We start from the raw sequence: 17,473 nt of genomic DNA, 5'->3' as shown, positions 1-17,473 counted from the left end.
AGTGCTGACAAGAATGTGGTCGATCTCCTTGGCCACAGTACCTGTATTGCTATACCATGTCCAGCGATGTAGGTCCTCATTCTCTGGGACCTCGCAAAATCCCGGAGAAGGAGGCTGTTCTCACTGCTGGGATCAGCTCCGGAGCCATGGAAGCTGACAGACATCTCATAGCCAGTTAGATCACAGCTGGATTCCCAGAACAATGCCTCTTTCACATCGAGTTTGCAAACATCGGTAGAAGCGTAAGAGACATGAAGCCAAAAGCATGCTTCAGACTCAGTGCTATAATATGCTCAACCGGTGTTACCTCAAGTACTGAGGATTGAAGTCGGCTGGAGATGGCTATTTCTACTCACTGTAGAAATAGCCAGAGGTAGGTGTACCCACCCATACTGACCATGCCGCTGTCAGGTCTTCTCACCCCCGAGAGAGCAGCCAACCTTAACTCCCAACCACTTCAATTCCCCTGATAGCAGAGTTAACTGCTCGTCCTGCTGCAAGGACCAGATGTTTCAAGTGCCTACCCGGATAACTCGCCTGAGGATAAGCCTCGGGGGGTCAATCCCGGTGAACACCACCTCTGCCACCCCCGAAGACATTTAAGTAACATAAGCCTTACATTCCCAATGGAATTTGTCACAAAACGAAAATAAAAAATGGGCTCCCAATATTGCCATCACAGTGACCAACATCTATTAGTTCCTGTAAGAATGAAAGTTATTTATGCTAATATGAAATTTACGATAATAGCTAAAGAACTTACCGATAGAATGACCATTAGCACTTGGGAAATAGTTCTTAAGTTTCACTATTTTCCATGATAAAGGCGAATAATACTCCCATGCGCAAAAATAAAACAGAAGATAGATTCCAAATTAATTTTCATGAGTTTGAACTAATACCTAGTCATTTCTGCAATATAATATTTATTATAATCAAATTTAAACTTCCCGTACAACATTTTTACATATTTTTTTTTTCTTTTCGGAATGAATAGTTCCAACAATTGACAACTATTTCAATTAACCCATTTGCCCCATTGGGCAAGAATACATACCATGCCCACTGTAGTACAAGTTTATTTATTGCATTTACACATAGATGGCTCTACAAGTTCTTAATCACGAAATGGCCAGTTATTAAAACTTTAAGAAAGGGTATTTTGTATCATTTCGTTGTCTAAAATATTTTAATTACAATTTAATAATTATAACATGAATAACAATAATAACAGTATCGATAGCAATGGTATTAATAAGAAAAACACATTTTCCTGCTAATTCAAGGAATTGGGAAATCAGGATCGGTAACTAGGGTCCACTGACAGACTCTTTGCCGGTTGAGAACATGTGGAGCCATCTGTATGTAACAAAATTCACCAAAAACTACAGGGGGCAGTACATAAATCCAGGGCGAATGGGCTAATGCATGCATCTACCTATATAACTTTAAAACAAATAATAGATATGAGACTTTTACAAGTATTGAAGTGAAGAAAACGGGAAAAAATGCAGAACTGTTACCGGAGGAAATATTGAAAATGTAGTTTATTTTTTTAAGAATATATTACATACAAATTATACCCATATACATATACAGTCGCAAATATATTCGGATGTTTTCATCGGCTATCCAAAAATATCCTCAACCTCACTGGCGATGGGGATTGGGGAAAGAATAAGACACTTAAACATGGCACTTAATGTATTTTAGTAGAAGAGAAACTGTCTGGTATAGTTTGGGCAATACCGGGAAGTGAGGGTCAGGCTAGGATTGCTGACTGGCGAGAAAAGGAACCATCTGATTGCTTAGGCAGTGGTTCCTAACTGGTTGATGAACAAAGTTAGCAGGTACAATGTGGAGCTTTAGCGAAAATATATTGTGGACCATTTGCTAGGTGTCTGTCAGTTTCCATACGAAGAATATGCAATGAAACCATTCCTTCAGGGAATATCGTATTCCAGTTATGTGAATAAAACAGAGGGCTATTTTTTGTTATTAGCCTAAAGGTAAGTAATTATGAGATCATAAATGGAACAGCTTGTGTAGGAGGTTTGTAAAAAGGTTGAGACCACTGGCGAATGGTTATTGGGGAGGGTCTACCTTATGTGCCCCTTATTCATCTTGCACAGCTTACACTGTGCACTTTACTTCTTAATTGCTTTGATATTACTAATTCCTTATACATAGAGAATTACTTTGAATTTGTAAACAACAAATAATCTGCAGGAGCTGAATATCCCAAACAGAGATAAACTTTTATAGCTCAAGGGTTCTGTCATCACTGGGTACAGTAAGCATGCAGCAAAAATATTGATGGCCAAAAAAGTATACTGATGGAATGTGTATGCAATATCTGAAATTTAGTAGGGGCGTTTCTATTAGTGCAATAAGTTATCTGCTATGGCCGAAATCCCTTGGCATTAAAAACAGGATAATTCGAACCGACAAAACCTTGCCCCTTTCCCCAATGATCCACTTCTTTCTCTTAGCTATAAATGTTTTACTAGATGTATAAAGCATAAAGTAAATACATATTAAGGATGTGCCATCAATTACCTTTGGCAGAAAGTCCTCAGAAAAAAAACAAAAAAACATACAAAATGGAAAGTGAAAGACTGATGCAGATAATGTTATTTGTATCCCGAAGGAAATTAATATTATAACCCTCGAGTCTTATCTAATTTGATGGAGCACAAATATTAGTTTCACCTTAGACTCAGTTCATCTTGATAGAGAGAGAGAGAGAGAGAGAGTATATATATATGAATATATATATATATATATATATATATATATGAATATATATATATGAATATATATATATGAATATATATATATATATATATATATATATTCATAAATATATATATGAATATATATATATATATGAATATATATGAATATATATATATGAATATATATATCTATATATATATATATATATGAATATATATATATATGAATATATATATATATATATATATATATGAATATATATATATATATATATATATATATATATATATATATATATACTCCTCTCCCTGGTGTGAGTGGAATATAATAAAGATAAATTAGCATATTTGCTTGAAATGTTAAGCAGCTTCTTACTCTATTCCCATGCCTTCTATTATGCCATTAGTCTTGTGTTTGGGTCGTTTCTCCTTCCTAATCCTCACTTTATAACCCCTTCAGCACCAAATTATCAAACAACTCATAGTTTGAGCTCGAAGATTCACAACTAGAAGAACATGTTCTGCACCCTATCCCTGAGTGTTTCACCTTCTATAGGAAGTAACTGTAGACAGAACTGAAGTGTGAAGGTGCAGGGTCACGGCAAAGACAGTATATATACACCACAGAGTCTTGACGGTCAAATTGAAGTTTTGGAAAAGGATATATGAACAAATTAGTAATAGTAGTAATAGCAAATACCTTCTGATAGAAAACATCAAAATTAAAGTGTTTAGCTGAACAAAACTAGAGGCTAAAACTAAAGATGTGGAGAAGTTTCGCAGAAGCACGATGAGACTTCCCAAAATGGTAAGTATTGTACTGTTTGCTTACAACTCTTTACACATGACCTCTTTTCTATTACAGGAGAATGACGTTAGCAGCAATATATGTCAAAATATGGGGGGCTTGTGTAGACTTGGGGAATGCACCAGGTCTCTTGGCAAACAAGACTGCTTAGAGGGGATTTGCTGCAAGCAGAGGCCACTTATCAGTAAGCATTTTTACACCAGCAGATTCATGACTACTAGTTTGAGCATAAACAGATCACTTCTCATCCTGTTTTTATCTTCTCTTTTATACATTCTTGTGTAAATTTGATTGTTTAAATACATAGTATAAATTTCTTATTATTAGATTTCATAGCCTTGGATCTCTAATCGCATTGTCTTGTCATCATAACATGTTTGTTTATACTACAGGGAAAATGATGACGAAAAAGGCAGATCGAACCAACAAAGAGAACAAAAAGAAAGAAGAATCAAACCCTGAAAAATCTGTCTCGAAGAAGCTGGGGGGAAAAGAGCAAAAGAGCAAAGCCAACAAAGGAGGGTCAAAGCAGCCTAATGATAAAGAGTTAAAAAACAATGACCGGAGGGAGTCCAGAAAGCAAAGGCGAAAGGAAATGAGAAAAGCTGCTAAAAATGAAAGACAAAACCGTGAAAAAATTGACCGTAAAGGATCTAAAGCAAACTTGAAACAAAATCCAGAGAAAGGGGGGAAACCTAAAAATAGCAATAAGGAGAAATCTCATGGAAAAGACACAGAAAAAAACAGATCCAAGAAAGGGGGAAAATATGAAAAACAGGGGACTGAGGAGTCTACCAAAGAAAAACAGAAGGGGAACAAGGCAAAACAAGGCGATGGTAAAAAGGGAAAACAGAATCCAAGGCATGGAAAGCTAAAAACAAATAGCAAAAAGGATGGAAAAGGCATAATAACACAGACATGCCAAACCCAGGGTGGTATATGCAAAAATGAATGTTCTACTGGCATCATAAAGGAAGGAATCTGTAGAAAAAATAAGAAATGTTGCAAAAGGAGGGTTTCTAACAAAGAAGCAAGGCAAAACACCGAAAAAAAATGCAAGAAAAGTGGGGGGAAATGTATAAAATCAACAAAGAAATGCAGTAATGTAATTTCTGATGCGGTCTGCAAAAACACTGATAAGATATGTTGCAAAACAACTAACCAATGTCGAGAAAAGGGCTACAAATGTCGAAATAAATGCAATGGAATTGTTAAAGACATTGAAGGGTGTAAAGAAGGTAAACTTTGCTGCATGTCCACTTGTCAAGGGAAAGGTGGAAAATGTCGCCTGGAGTCTAAATGCAAAGGGAATACGTTAAAGCCTGCAAAAAAATGCAAAGGTGGGAAAGTGTGCTGCAAAAGGGAATCTACATGTAATGGATTGGGTGGAATATGTCGTGTCGAATCTAAATGCACCGAAAAAATACTTAATCCTTCAAAAAAATGCAAGGGTAGCGAAGTCTGTTGTACAAAGATAGAGACCTGTAATTCACTGGGTGGAAAGTGCAAAAAGGCCTCTAACTGTGAAGGAAAGGTCTTAGAACCTAGCAAGAAATGTAAGAATGATAAGGTATGCTGCTCAATCAGGAAATGTAAGGATCGAGGTGGTAAATGTCGTAAAAAAGAAAAATGCAACGGTAAAATTGTCACAGTAAAGGAGCCATGCAAAGAACCCAAAGTCTGTTGTATAAAAAGTAAGTAATTTTCTTCTAATTAATACGTTCTGTTTTAGTAATCCCAATCTGTCATAATCTTTTGCAAAATCATCATTCACATATTGATAATCTTGACAAGATAAAAAGTCTTATATGGTATAAGAAACAAACAAACAAACAAAAATCTGTAATATATTGTCCTTCTCTTTTAAAGAAAAACAGCCAACATCTACGACTACGCCCAGGCCGGAAACAACTGGGCCAAGCCAAGGAACAACACTGCCCGGACCAGGAACGACGCCGTCCGGACCAGGAACGACGCCGTCCGGACCAGGAACGACGCCGTCCGGACCAGGAACGACGCCGCCCGGACCAGGAACGACGCCGCCCGGACCAGGAACGACGCCGTCCGGACCAGGAACGACGCCTCCCGGACCAGGAACGACGCCGCCCGGACCAGGAACGACGCCGCCCGGACCAGGAACGACGCCGTCCGGACCAGGAACGACGCCGCCCGGACCAGGAACGACGCCGTCCGGACCAGGAACGACGCCGCCCGGACCAGGAACGACGCCTCCCGGACCAGGAACGACGCCGCCCGGACCAGGAACGACTCCACCCGGACCAGGAACGACGCCGTCCGGATCAGGAACGACGCCTCCCGGACCAGGGACGACGCCGTCCGGACCAGGAACGACGCCGTCCGGACCAGGAACGACGCCTCCCGGACCAGGAACGACTCCGTCCGGACCAGGAACGACGCCTCCCGGACCAGGAACGACTCCGCCCGGACCAGGAACGACGCCGTCCGGACCAGGAACGACGCCGTCCGGACCAGGAACGACGCCGTCCGGACCAGGAACGACGCCTCCCGGACCAGGGACGACTCCGTCCGGACCAGGAACGACGCCTCCCGGACCAGGGACGACTCCGTCCGGACCAGGAACGACGCCTCCCGGACCAGGAACGACGCCGCCTGGAACGACATCTGGGAAAACACCTACCAACCCTGTTACTTCTACTCCAGCTCCAACTACTACAGGAGCTCCTAGCTCTACTCCAGCTCCAGCTCCTACCACAACTCCAGCTCCTACTACTACTCCAGCTGTTACCACAACTCCAGCTGTTACCACAACTCCAGCTCCAACAACTTCCCCAGCCCCTACTACTACAGAAGATCCCACCACTACTACTCCAGCTCCTACCACAACTCCAGCACCAACAACTACTCCAGGCCCCACTACTACAGCACCTCCCACTACTACTCCAGCTCCAACAACTTCCCCAGCCCCTACTACTACAGAAGCTCCCACCACTACTACTCCAGCTCCCACCGAAACTCCAGCTCCAACAACTACTCCAGCCCCCACTACTACAGCACCTCCCACTACTACTCCAGCTCCAACAACTACTCCACCCCCTACTACTACAGCACCTCCCACCACTACTACTTCAAATCCTACCACAACTCCAGCCCCAACAACTTCTCCACCCCCCACTACTACAGTACCTCCCACCACTACTACTCCAGCTCCCACCACAACTCCAGCTCCAACAACTACGCCAGCCCCAACGACTACGGCAGCTCCCACTACTACTCCAGCTCCTACCACAACTCAAGCCCCCACTACTACAGCAGCTCCCACCACTACTCCAGCTCCTACTACTACTACAGCAGCACCCACTACTACAGCTGTTCCCACTACTACTCAGGACCCAGTTCAGGCATTACGAAGTCGACTTTTGGCTCTGACCACCAAGGATGAATCGCTGGATAATCTCGACAATTCACTTGACGATGCAAAGACTTCTCTGAATAGTGTTTCTGGCAGTAGCAGAAGAAGAAGAAAGCGAGAGGCAGTTGCTGATGCAACAGTAGATACCACCTCCACTGCAGACACCACCACCGTTGCAGACACCACAACTGTAGCGGACACCACCACTGTTGCAGACACCACCACCAATGCAGACACCACCACCGTTGCAGACACCACAACTGTAGCGGACACCACCACTGTTGCAGACACCACCACTGTTGCAGACACCACCACTGTTGCAGACACCACCACCGTTGCAGACACCACCACCGTTGCAGACACCACAACTGTTGCAGACACCACCACCGTTGCAGACACCACCACCGTTGCAGACACCACCATCGTTGCAGACATCACAACTGTTGCAGACACCACCACCGTTGCAGACACCACGACTGTAGCGGACACCACCACCATTGCAGACACCACAACTGTTGCAGACACCACCACCGTTGCAGACACCACCACTGTTGCAGACACCACCACCGTTGCAGACACCACGACTGTAGCAGACACCACCACTGTTGCAGACACCACCACCATTGCAGACACCACCACCATTGCAGACACCACAACTGTTTCAGACACCACCATCGTTGCAGACACCACGACTGCAGCTGAAACTACAACTATAGCTGACACTACAACCGTTGCAGACACAACTGTAGCAGACGCAACAATTGTAACAGACACATCTGAAGCAGACACTACAATTGTAGGAGACATTACAACTATAGCACATACTGCAACTGTCACAGACACTACGATTGTAATTGGTACTACAGATGTAGCAGCTACAGGAGAAACCACTTCCAGGGCAGACACTACAGCTACAGGAGAAACCACAGCCAGGGAAGACACTACAGCTACAGGAGACACTACAGCCAGGGCAGACACTACAATTTTATCAGGTATTACAACCATAGCAGACACTACACTCACACTCGACACTGCAACTGTAGACACTACAACCATAGCAGACAGGGTAATCACAACAGAAACTGCAATCACGGCGGACGCCACAAACAAAGTAGGTACTACAATAACAACTAATGGAGAAACCATAACTATACCAATCGTCACAGCCAAAGGAGACACTACAGCTACAGCAGAAACTATAACCGTACCTACAGTCATAATAGACTTTACAACCAAAGAAGATACTAGAACAGACACATTAGCTGCAACAGGCAGTACATTAACAGATACCATAACTATGACACACACTATGGTAGCAGACAAAACGGCTTTTCTAGACACTACAACCTTACCAGGTACTTCGGCTGTAACAGATAGTACAGCAAAAGAGGGTATTATTACTGGAACAGACACTGCAACGGTAACAGACGTCCCAAATACAGCAGACGCGACTATAGCAATTACTACAGCTGCACAAGTCACTGCTACAGATGCTGATACTAAAGGAGATGTTACAGCTGCAACAACAGATGCCGCAAAACAAGCAGTCACCGCAACGACTGAAGCTGCTGAAACAACAGCCAGCATAAATTCCGAATTGAAGACTGTTCTAACTGAATTTAAGACTCTATTAGTTAGTCTTGAGGATATTATAGAGAGTGGAACTGCTAGTGAAATAGATGTAAAAAAAGCTGCTATTGATGCATTAAAAACAAACATTGATGCTATAGTAGCACAGGTATCTGGGAATGGGGGTACATTAACTGAAAGTATAAAATCTTCTGCAAGTGAAATGGAAACCAGTATAGGAAAAGCAAAATCCTGGGTGTATGTTGAACGACAGGAAATCCGAACAGGGATTACTACTGTGAATCAACTGTTGCTGGAATATGGTGCTACTACAATTTATCTGGAACCACTTGTTACAGAAGGTAAGAAATGTATGACGCATTGTACACATTTGTCAACTAAGAGAACTCACGTACATCTGTGGATATATCACCTTGCCCTCTAGTAATGCCCTTCATATCAGATGGGAGGACAGATACACAGAACGAGGTCCCATTTTTCTGAAGATGGGTACGTTGACATGTTCTGCATAACTGACAACTATCAGACAGAAAAAAATATAAGCTGCCATATAAATCTAATTAGCAGGTGCGTAATAATTCATTTACAGTTATTTATTCTAATGCACAACTACCACAGACTTCAGGTGAAGAGAGCATTGCTGGGGGATTTTACTATATCCACGACTGTATATGTTTTTGTATAAGTGTATGTTTGTTCATACATACACATATATAAGCAATAGTCTATCTTGCTACCTAAGTATTTATAAACAGAGCTGTTCAACTTGCAAGGACAGTAAACCTTAGGTAGGGGGGGGGGTAGACATTTCCTTGGATTTAATTATAATTATTCGGTTTATTACATATTGCATATAAACTTGTACATAACATGATGGCTTTAAGCTTGGATTTACAATTGTAATACCTAAATAGTTACATCTACAATTAGACTGCTCTTTATAGCAAAACAGCTTTCCCTTAGTTAATAGTAGAACATAAATTTAAAAAGGTTAGAAAAAATAGGTGAAAGCCTTTTCTTAAATAACCTCTCGTTGCCTGAGATCATTTATACTGTCTGTTCTTCCTAATATATATATATATATATATATATATACAAACTTTTTTAAAATTATTTTTATCTATTTTTCTAAGAACGCCTTGACTGTCACTGTCAAAAGACTTTTCCCATTCTTTATGATAAAAGTGTCTCTCGAACAAAGTAGCCCATACAACTTTAAAAAATGAAGCTCTACGTAGTATGGTAACCGCCCTTTTTATTGAATAATAGACATTTAAAATGTTTAAACGTATAAAATTTGATTGTCATGTTACAGTTGATGAAGGATAAACATGGTATTTTTTCCATTATCTGAGCATACCATCAAGAGGAATGGGAGACACCCAGCTTACAATACAATAACTGTTAGGTAATTGGCCTATGTCAATATAGATAGAGTGATACAAACGGGGATTGCCGACTGTCAATAATTAAGCTGGAAATAAACAGACTATAAATAAGTGTCCAACCAAAGTAGAGGGGGGGGGGGGGGGAGGGGAGAGAGGGAGGAAAAAAGAGAAAAAGAGGGGGGGAGAGGGAAAGGGAGAGTGATAGAGAGAGAGAGAAGAGAGACACACAGAGAGAGGGAGGAGAGAGAGAGAGAGAGAGAGAGAGAGAGAGAGAGAGAGAGAGAGAGAGAGAAAGAAAGAGTTGCAATTTTTTTCTTTCCTCAGATGAGACTGATGCACCTGATGAATCTGATACTACAACTAATCTTACACCTGCTGATACAACTGGTCCTGCAAATGTGGCCACAACTGCTATTCATGCCGATACTATTCCAATTCCTGCAACCGTTCCTACCACCACAGACAAAATACCGATGGCTGATACAACACCAGATGCTACAATACTTTTTACAATAACAGATGATGCACCCGATCCTACAATACATCATACAATTACTGGTTTTGCAACAAATTTTGTAAATGATACTACAACAATTGGTTATACATCAGGCGATATAACAGCTGCTACAGTAACAGGTTTTGTACCAGATACAACTGATGCTACAATAACAGTTTTTTCAACAGATACTACAAGATTTGGTTATATAACAGAGGATACAACTGATGCTACAAAAACTGGTACAGTAACAGAGGAAACAACTTATACAACAGTAACTGGTTTTACAATAGAGGATACAACCGATGCTATAGAAATTGGTTTTACAACAGAGGATACAACCACTGGTACGGTAACTAGCTTTAAAACAGAGGATATGACCGATGCCACAGTAACTGGCATTACAACAGAGGATACAAGTGATGCTACAGTAACTGGCTTTACAACAGAGGATACAACTGATGCTACAGTAACTGGCTTTACAACAGAGGATACAACCGATGCTACAGTAACTGGCTTTACAACAGAGGGTACAACCGATGCTACAGTAACTGGCTTTACAACAGAGGATACAACTGATGCTACAGTAACTGGCTTTACATCAGAGGATACAACTGATGCTACAATAACTGGCTTTACAACAGAGGGTACAACTGTTGCTACAGTAACTGGCTTTACAACAGAGGATACAACTGATGCAACAGTAACTGGCTTTAGAACAGATGATATAACAGATGCTACAGTAGCTGACTTTACGACAGAGGATACAACTGATGCAACAGTAATTGGCTTTACAACAGAGGATATAACAGAGGCTACAGTAACAGGCTTAACAACGGAGGATACAACTGATGTTACAGTAACTGGCTTTACAACGGAGGATATAACCGATTTTATAGTAACTGGCTTTACAACACAGGATACAACTGATGTTACAGTAACTGGCTTTACAACAGAGATTGCAACCAATATAACCGATACTACACTAACTGGTTTTACAACAGTGGATACAACTGATGCTACAGTAACTGGCTTTACAACAGAGGATACAACTGATGCTACAGTAACTGGCTTTACAACGGAGGATATAACCGATTTTACAGTAACTGGCTTTACAACAGAGGATACAACTGATGCTACAGTAACTAGTTTTACAACAGAGATTGCAACCATTGGTACAGTAACTGGCCTTATAACCGATACTACTGTAACTGGTTTTACAACAGAGGATACCACTGGAACAGTAACTGGTTTTACAACAGAGGATACAACTGATGTTACAGTAACTGGCTTTACAACAGTGGATACAACTGATGCTTCAGTAACTGGCTTTACAGCAGAGGATATAACAGATGCTACAGTAACTGGCTTAACAGCAGAGGATACAACTGATGCTACAGTAACTAGCTTTACAGCAGAGGGTACAACTGATGCTACAGCAACTGGCTTTACAACTGAGGATACAACTGATGCTACAGTAACTGGCTTTACAACAGAGGATACAACTGATGCTACAGTAACTGGCTTTACAACAGAGGATACAACTGATGCTACAGTAACTGGCTTTACAACAGAGGATACAACTGATGCTACAGTAACTGGCTTTTCAACAGAGGATACAACTGATGCTTCAGTAACTGGCTTTACAACAGAGGATACAACTGGTGCTACAGTAACTGGCTTTACAACAGAGGATACAACTGATGCTACAGTAACTGGCTTAACAACAGAGGATACAACTGATGCTACAGTAACTGGCTTTACAACAGAGGATACAACTGATGCTACAGTAACTGGCTTTACAACAGAGGATACAACTGATGCTACAGTAACTGGCTTTACAACAGAGGATACAACTGATGCTACAGTAACTGGCTTTACAACAGAGGATACAACTGATGCTATAGTAACTCGCTTTACAACAGAGGATACAACTGATGCTACAGTAACTGGCTTCACAACAGAGGATATAACCGATTTTACAGTAACGGTTTTTACAACAGAGGATACAACAGATGCTACAGTAACTGGTTTTACAACAAAGGATACATCCACTGGTACGATTAGACTGCACTTAGCACATAATATACGAATTCAAATTTAAAAAGATTAGAAGAAATAGGACAGGGAAAGGTGAATGTTTTTTCTTAAATAACCACAGTGATCTTTATGCTCTCTGTTCTTTATGTATATATATGTATATATATAGTTATATACATATGTATGTATGTACATATACATATATGTGTGTATGTATGTATGCATATATATATATATATATATATATATATATATGTATATATTTGTGTGTTGTTTTTTTCATTATCTGTAACTGAACATACCCTCAATAGTAACGGGAGACAACCAGCCTATAGGTAATCAGCCTAATTCAATATAGATAGTGAATTAAGCGGGAAATAACCAGACTATAAATAAAGGATCATCTAGAGAAAACACTTCCCTAAGTTATCCGGACAAGTGTTGCACAGGGTAAAATTCCAACACGGAAGAGAGAGAAAGAGAGAGAGAGAGAGAGAGAGAGAGAGAGAGAGAGAGAGAGAGAAAGAGAGAGAGAGAGAGAGGGAGGGTTGCATATTAACGTTTTTTCTCTTTTTCCTCAGATGAGACTAATGCACCTGATGAATCTGATACTACAACTAATCTTGCACCTGCTGATACAACTGGTCCTGAAAATGTGGCCACAACTGCTACTGATGCCGATACTATTCCAACAACTGTTCCAATTCCTGCAACCGTTCCTACCACCACAGACAAAATACCAATGGCTGATTCAACACCAGATCCTACAATAATCTTTACAATAACTGATTTTGCAACAAATTATGCAACCGATACTACGATAATTGGTTATACACCAGCCGATATAACTGATGCTACAATAACTGGTACAATGATAGAGGATACAACCGATGCTACAGTAACTGGTTTTATAACAGAAGATATAAGCGATGCTACAGTAACTGGCTTTACAACAGAGGATATAACCGATTTTACAACAGAGGATATAACCGATTTTACAGTAACTGACTTTACAACAGAGGATATAACCGATTTTACAGTAATTGACTTTACAACAGAGGATATAACCGATTTTACAGTAACTGAATTTACAACAGAGGATACAACTGATGCTACAGTAACTGGTTTTATAACAGAAGATATTACCGATTTTACAGTATCTGGCTCTACAACAGAGGATACAACTGATGCTACAGTAACTGGCTTTACAACAGAGGATATAACCGATTTTACAGTAACTGACTTTGCAACAGAGGATATAACCGATTTTACAGTAACTGGCTTTACAACAGAGGATATAACTGATGCTACAGTAACTGGCTTTACAACAGAGGATATAACCGATTTTACAGTAACTGACTTTGCAACAGAGGATATAACCGATTTTACAGTAACTGACTTTACAACAGAGTATACAACTGATGCTACAGTAACTGGCTTTACAACAGAGGATACAACCGATTTTACAGTAACTGACTTTACAACAGAGGATACAACTGATGCTACAGTAACTGGCTTTACAACAGAGTATATAACCGATTTTACAGTAACTGACTTTACAGCAGAGGATACAACTGATGCTACAGTAACTGGCTTTACAACAGAGGATATAACTGATGCTACAGTAACTGGTTTTACAACGGAGGATATAACCGATTTTACAGTAACTGGCTCTACAACAGAGGATACAACTGATGCTACAGTAACTGGCTTTACAACAGAGGATATAACCGATTTTACAGTAACTGGCTTTACAACAGAGGATATAACTGATGCTACAGTAACTGGCTTTACAACAGAGGATATAACCGATTTTACAGTAACTGTTTTTACAACAGAGGATACAACTGATGCTACAGTAACTGGTTTTACAACGGAGGATATAACCGATATTACAGTAACTGGCTCTACAACAGAGGATACAACTGATGCTACAGTAACTGGCTTTACAACAGACGATATAACCGATTTTACAGTAACTGGCTCTACAACAGAGGATACAACTGATGCTACAGTAACTGGCTTTACAACAGAGGATATAACCGATTTTACAGTAACTGACTTTACAACAGAGGATACAACTGATGCTACAGTAACTGGCTTTACAACAGAGGATATAACCGATTTTACAGTAACTGACTTTACAACAGAGGATACAACTGATGCTACAGTAACTGGTTTTACAACAGAGGATATAACCGATTTTACAGTAACTGACTTTACAACAGAGGATACAACTGATGTTACAGTAACTGGTTTTACAACAGAGGATATAACTGATTTTACAGTAACTGACTTTACAACAGAGGATACAACTGATGCTACAGTAACTGGTTTTACAACAGAGGATATAACCGATTTTACAACAGAGGATACAACTGATGCTACAGTAACTGGTTTTACAACAGAGGATATAACCGATTTTACAGTAACTGACTTCACAACAGAGGATACAACTGATGCTACAGTAACTGGTTTTACAACAGAGGATATAACCGATTTTACAACAGAGGATACAACTGATGCTACAGTAACTGGTTTTACAACAGAGGATATAACCGATTTTACAGTAACTGACTTCACAACAGAGGATACAACTGATGCTACAGTAACTGGTTTTACAACAGAGGATACAACTAATGCTACAGTAACTGGTTTTACAACAGAGGGTACAAGTGATGTTACGGTATCTGGCTTCACAACTGATTCTGATTCCACAATAACGGATTCTATAACTGATACTACAACCGATGTCACGGTAGCTGATACTACAACAGTTGATGGTACTACAGTTGACGATACAACAGCTGATACCACAAGTGTTGATTCTACTGCTGCTGATACCACAACTGTCGATGTTACAACTGGTGCCGTCACCGCTGATACTACAACAGCAGATGCCACCACCATCGAAGCCACAACAGCTGATGCCACAACCGCTGAAGCTACAACAGCTGATGCCACCACAGTTGACACTACAACAGCTGATGCCACAACTGTTGATGCTACAACTTATGCCATCACCGCTGATACTACAACAGCAGATGCCACCACCATCGAAGCCACAACAGCTGATGCCACAACCGTTGAAGCTACAACAGCTGATGCCACCACAGTGGACACTACAACAGCTGATGCCACAACTTATGTAGCTACATCTGTTGATGCTACAACAGTTGAGACAACAACAGCTGATGTTACAACCGTTGACGGTACTACAGTTGACACTACAACCACTGATACCACAACAGCTGATGCAACAACCGCTGAAGCCACAACCATCGAAACTACAACATCTGATACTACATCAACTGTTTCTACAACATCTTCATAAAGACTGACAACCTTAATATTTCTTTCGAATTAGTGTTCTTTTGATAAACTCACGCATAAGCGTGGATATAGACTACATTATATGTTTACTGTAATACAAATATATAAACATGCACATTACCACAATTATGTTTCCATTAACTATATATGGTACTGTGTCAATATGAGGTTTTTCATACTCAACAGCATTTCTTCTCATGCAGAAAATATAAATATAAGCTGAAAATGAGTTTTACTTATACAAAACATGGTGTTTACTCATTCACTAACACGTACCTTTACCTTTAGTTCACCGTTTAAAAACTTTAAAAAATAAGGATAAATGCAACAGATTGCCAGCAGTGATCAAACTTTAAACTTCCTTCTGTCTATATAATTCATATAAAAGGACTAAAACAGAATCATACCATCAACTGTTACTAGTTGGAACTTTGATCTACTTTTTTATTTTATTAATAAGGTAATTTCCGACCTAAATTGTGGATTGTTAATTTGCTTTGGAGGATAGAAATGTAACACAGCAACAGTTTGCAAGAACTACTGCTATTTTTAATGCTTCACATAGATCTAAACCTTAATCTCCTCCATTACTGGACAAGTTCTCTTCAAAGATCGATCAATGATCTTATCCATACAGATTTACTACGGAAAAGGTGACGTTTTGAAAAGAAATTACTAGCCAACGCATATAGCTATTTCTTGTACTGATAAATTATTTTTCATTCACATATTTATTTACAACCTTATCATTATGTCGTAGTCAGAGTGAGATGGTTAATGTAGCTTTTATTAATAAAGAATTTTGCAGGCTATAGCAGAATTTTCTGTCTCTTCTCTCTCCATAACTGTAATTGTTGACTTAACAATTTGTTTCAAATTGTGATTAGTGTTCACAACTAAAGAAACTAAAGAATCTGATAAACATAACTTTTTAAGACACTCTTTTCTTCTAGAGCATTTCCTTCGCAAACTAATAATAAGGGTAGTAAAAGGATGTAAAACAAAACTTCCAGGCTCTACTTTATATGTACTTTGTCTAGCACCATGAGACTTTGTTTTTACAATTAAAGAAACTAAAGAATCTAATAAACGTACCCAAGACACTTTTTCGAAGTAATCGAACGAAATTGTAGCGGATGATGTATGCGAGGAAAATCATACAAACCCATCAAAATTGTACTTAGCTGTAATGTGGCACTAAACACTTGCAAGCAGCCTAATAGACCCACTTAGAACTGTAATAGGTATTCACGTGACAGGCCTCCATGCTAGTAACGGTAACGTGTCGGCCTCGAGGGATCGGTGGTTCGCATCCCTACCAGGCGTTTCAACTCGCCTAGAGGTTACTGCAGTAGTCGGGCACCACGATGGGAAAAGACTAGGTTCAGTCGAATTAGCACCAGCTGCTTCACACTGTATTCGAGTCGGCATTAGTCGGCATAGCCTGGGCTCCCCTCATAGGCGTAGCCCCGGGCGAGGCTCAAACTAATCTTTATCCTTCACGTGGCAATGAAGACTGGATCCAAGGGAATTAGTTCCATCATGGTTAGGCTGTGTAGGGTGCTGATAAAACAGTTTTGCTTTTAACATGCCATATGTCAATGAGCAACAGATAGTGGTCGAGGATCCTGGCATATCGTATGTTGGTCATTTAGATTTATTAGTTAAAGTAATAAATTAACAGTAGCA

General features: G+C 40.2%; 2 protein-coding genes across 2 annotated transcripts in view; both read left to right on the top strand.

Moving 5' to 3' along the window:
* LOC125041216 overlaps positions 1-7,148 on the top strand; it is a 17,475-nt gene extending 10,327 nt beyond the window's left edge. Inside the window, exons 3-6 of the mRNA XM_047636055.1 lie at positions 3,604-3,730; positions 3,939-5,240; positions 5,416-6,212; positions 6,254-7,148. Of these exons, the coding sequence (XP_047492011.1) occupies positions 3,604-3,730; positions 3,939-5,240; positions 5,416-6,212; positions 6,254-6,967 (2,940 nt within the window). The 3' untranslated portion in view covers positions 6,968-7,148. The remainder of the gene's footprint in view (positions 1-3,603; positions 3,731-3,938; positions 5,241-5,415; positions 6,213-6,253) is intronic.
* Positions 7,069-16,596, top strand: LOC125041215 (serine-rich adhesin for platelets-like). The gene is made up of 4 exons (XM_047636054.1): positions 7,069-7,076; positions 7,117-7,127; positions 7,171-8,868; positions 13,033-16,596. Exons 1-4 carry the CDS (start codon positions 7,069-7,071, stop codon positions 15,783-15,785), a joined length of 4,470 nt encoding a protein of 1,489 aa, XP_047492010.1. The 3' UTR covers positions 15,786-16,596.
* The last annotated feature ends 877 nt before the right edge of the window (positions 16,597-17,473 follow it).

The sequence above is a fragment of the Penaeus chinensis genome, chromosome 30, assembly GCF_019202785.1.
Source record: "Penaeus chinensis breed Huanghai No. 1 chromosome 30, ASM1920278v2, whole genome shotgun sequence".
Classification (NCBI taxonomy): domain Eukaryota; kingdom Metazoa; phylum Arthropoda; class Malacostraca; order Decapoda; family Penaeidae; genus Penaeus; species Penaeus chinensis.
The sequence above is the reverse complement of the archived record's forward strand: the minus strand, read 5'-3'. Positions and strand labels throughout refer to the sequence as shown.